The sequence below is a fragment of the Sinocyclocheilus grahami genome, unplaced genomic scaffold (assembly GCF_001515645.1).
Source record: "Sinocyclocheilus grahami isolate Dianchi unplaced genomic scaffold, SAMN03320097.WGS_v1.1 scaffold3273.1, whole genome shotgun sequence".
Taxonomy (NCBI): domain Eukaryota; kingdom Metazoa; phylum Chordata; class Actinopteri; order Cypriniformes; family Cyprinidae; genus Sinocyclocheilus; species Sinocyclocheilus grahami.
The window spans coordinates 20,320-21,872 of NW_015508422.1; the positions used below are offsets into that span (position 1 = coordinate 20,320).

A 1,553-nucleotide genomic window follows, 5' to 3' on the forward strand; every position below is an offset into this window, starting at 1 on the left:
AAAAGGTCCAAACGTACAGACTTCCATGTAGACACATTTTCTTCAACAAAGGAGAAGATTTTGTCGCACTGGTCCAGAGGAAGGCAGTCGAGAACATCTCCCAGCAGAAGAAAAGGAGCGGTAGCAGAGCAGATGCCTTTCCGAAAACAATAAACCAATGCAAAACGACTGATGAGCTGAAAATGAGCATTTTTTATACTTTAATGTTTGTGTAGAAGAGTGGTAGTTCCCGCGTACCTTCAGTCACACCGTCTACACTGATGTAGATCAGAGAAAGGAAATCTCCAACGTCCACCTTCTGCTTCACCTGCAAAACAACATTAAATCATCACCATACACAATGATAACTCGTATGCAAAATAAACGCAAGTATGCCAGTATTCTGGAGCACAAAGAAGCTGCTGTGGACTCACAATCTGCTCTTCAAGAACTCCACGCAGGGCTTGATCAAGAGTGGCTTTCTTCTCAGTTTCACTGTGATGAATGAATTGAAATCACACATAACATCTCAACAGTGATGGGTTCACGCATATATAAACAAACAATTGAAAATCTTGCTAAAGAGCAATTATTACTTTCCAGGCAGCTGGCTGAAAGCGTTGGTCAGGGGTTTGCAGCTCCTGATATCTACAGCACTTTTAGCGGCAGCCTGGGAGGAAAGAAACAAATAGTTTGACATAAGTTGAATAAAGTGGTTATAGTATTTATGACAAAAACACTAAATGTAGCATGATATCACGTGGTTTCCAGACACAGAAACACCAAAGTACAGTAAAAATATATGATTTTGGTTCATGTAGCATAGTAATACTATGTTTCTCATTGGTATTACCATGCACAGTACCACATTAGGCCCTCCTCAAACACCATCATCTACTTTAAAGCATTCACTAACAAATTGCTTTACACAAATGTCTAGTCCAATAGGTCTAATGTATGATAAATCATATATATTATGATAATATCTACTACTTTGGAGGAGAGACTTGGCAGGCAAGAGATAGAAACAAAACACTTTCTTTTTAAAACCGTCTATCGGTAAATGTTTCTAATTATAATTCACCGTAAATATATCTCTGGCTTCAGTGAAGTCGAAGAGAGACGGCGGAGACATCTTTACTGGGCCCCTTCTACTTCCGGTTCTCCTTCTTCTTCTTCGTTAGTTTAAATGTATTGGGTAACACACATGCATGTCTCCACCTACTGGACTGCTGTGCAATCATGAGGGTGATGATGATGATTTTTTTTTTGTTGCTTTTCCTTCAACCCCCCCCTCAATTTGATGCAATATAACTTTCATGCCATCATAATTCTTTAAATAATTTAATATACCAGTTTGACAGGTTTTTTGTTATCAATTACAACTGCATGTTCCAGATATATAAATTATAAAAACATTTGGATACTTAAAAATGATCACATTAAAAATCATCAAAAATCCATCAGCTGCTAAAAAGCAGTGCAGTTTAGTGATGATTTTCACCAACAGAGGTAGGTTACGGTGATTACTTTAAGTTTTCAGTCAAATAAATGTCAGTCACTTATGTCCTTTC

The 1,553-nt window shown here is 37.7% G+C and overlaps 1 protein-coding gene across 1 annotated transcript in view; it reads right to left on the reverse strand.

The window, feature by feature from the left end:
* Positions 1 to 1,163, reverse strand: part of LOC107576157 (THO complex subunit 1-like) — a 13,461-nt gene extending 12,298 nt beyond the window's left edge. Inside the window, exons 1-5 of the mRNA XM_016262401.1 lie at positions 1,064 to 1,163; positions 576 to 649; positions 414 to 474; positions 238 to 307; positions 18 to 136 (exon numbers count right to left, since the gene is read on the reverse strand). Coding sequence (XP_016117887.1) covers positions 18 to 136; positions 238 to 307; positions 414 to 474; positions 576 to 649; positions 1,064 to 1,114 — 375 coding nt within the window. The 5' untranslated portion in view covers positions 1,115 to 1,163. The remainder of the gene's footprint in view (positions 1 to 17; positions 137 to 237; positions 308 to 413; positions 475 to 575; positions 650 to 1,063) is intronic.
* Positions 1,164 to 1,553: the final 390 nt, after the last annotated feature.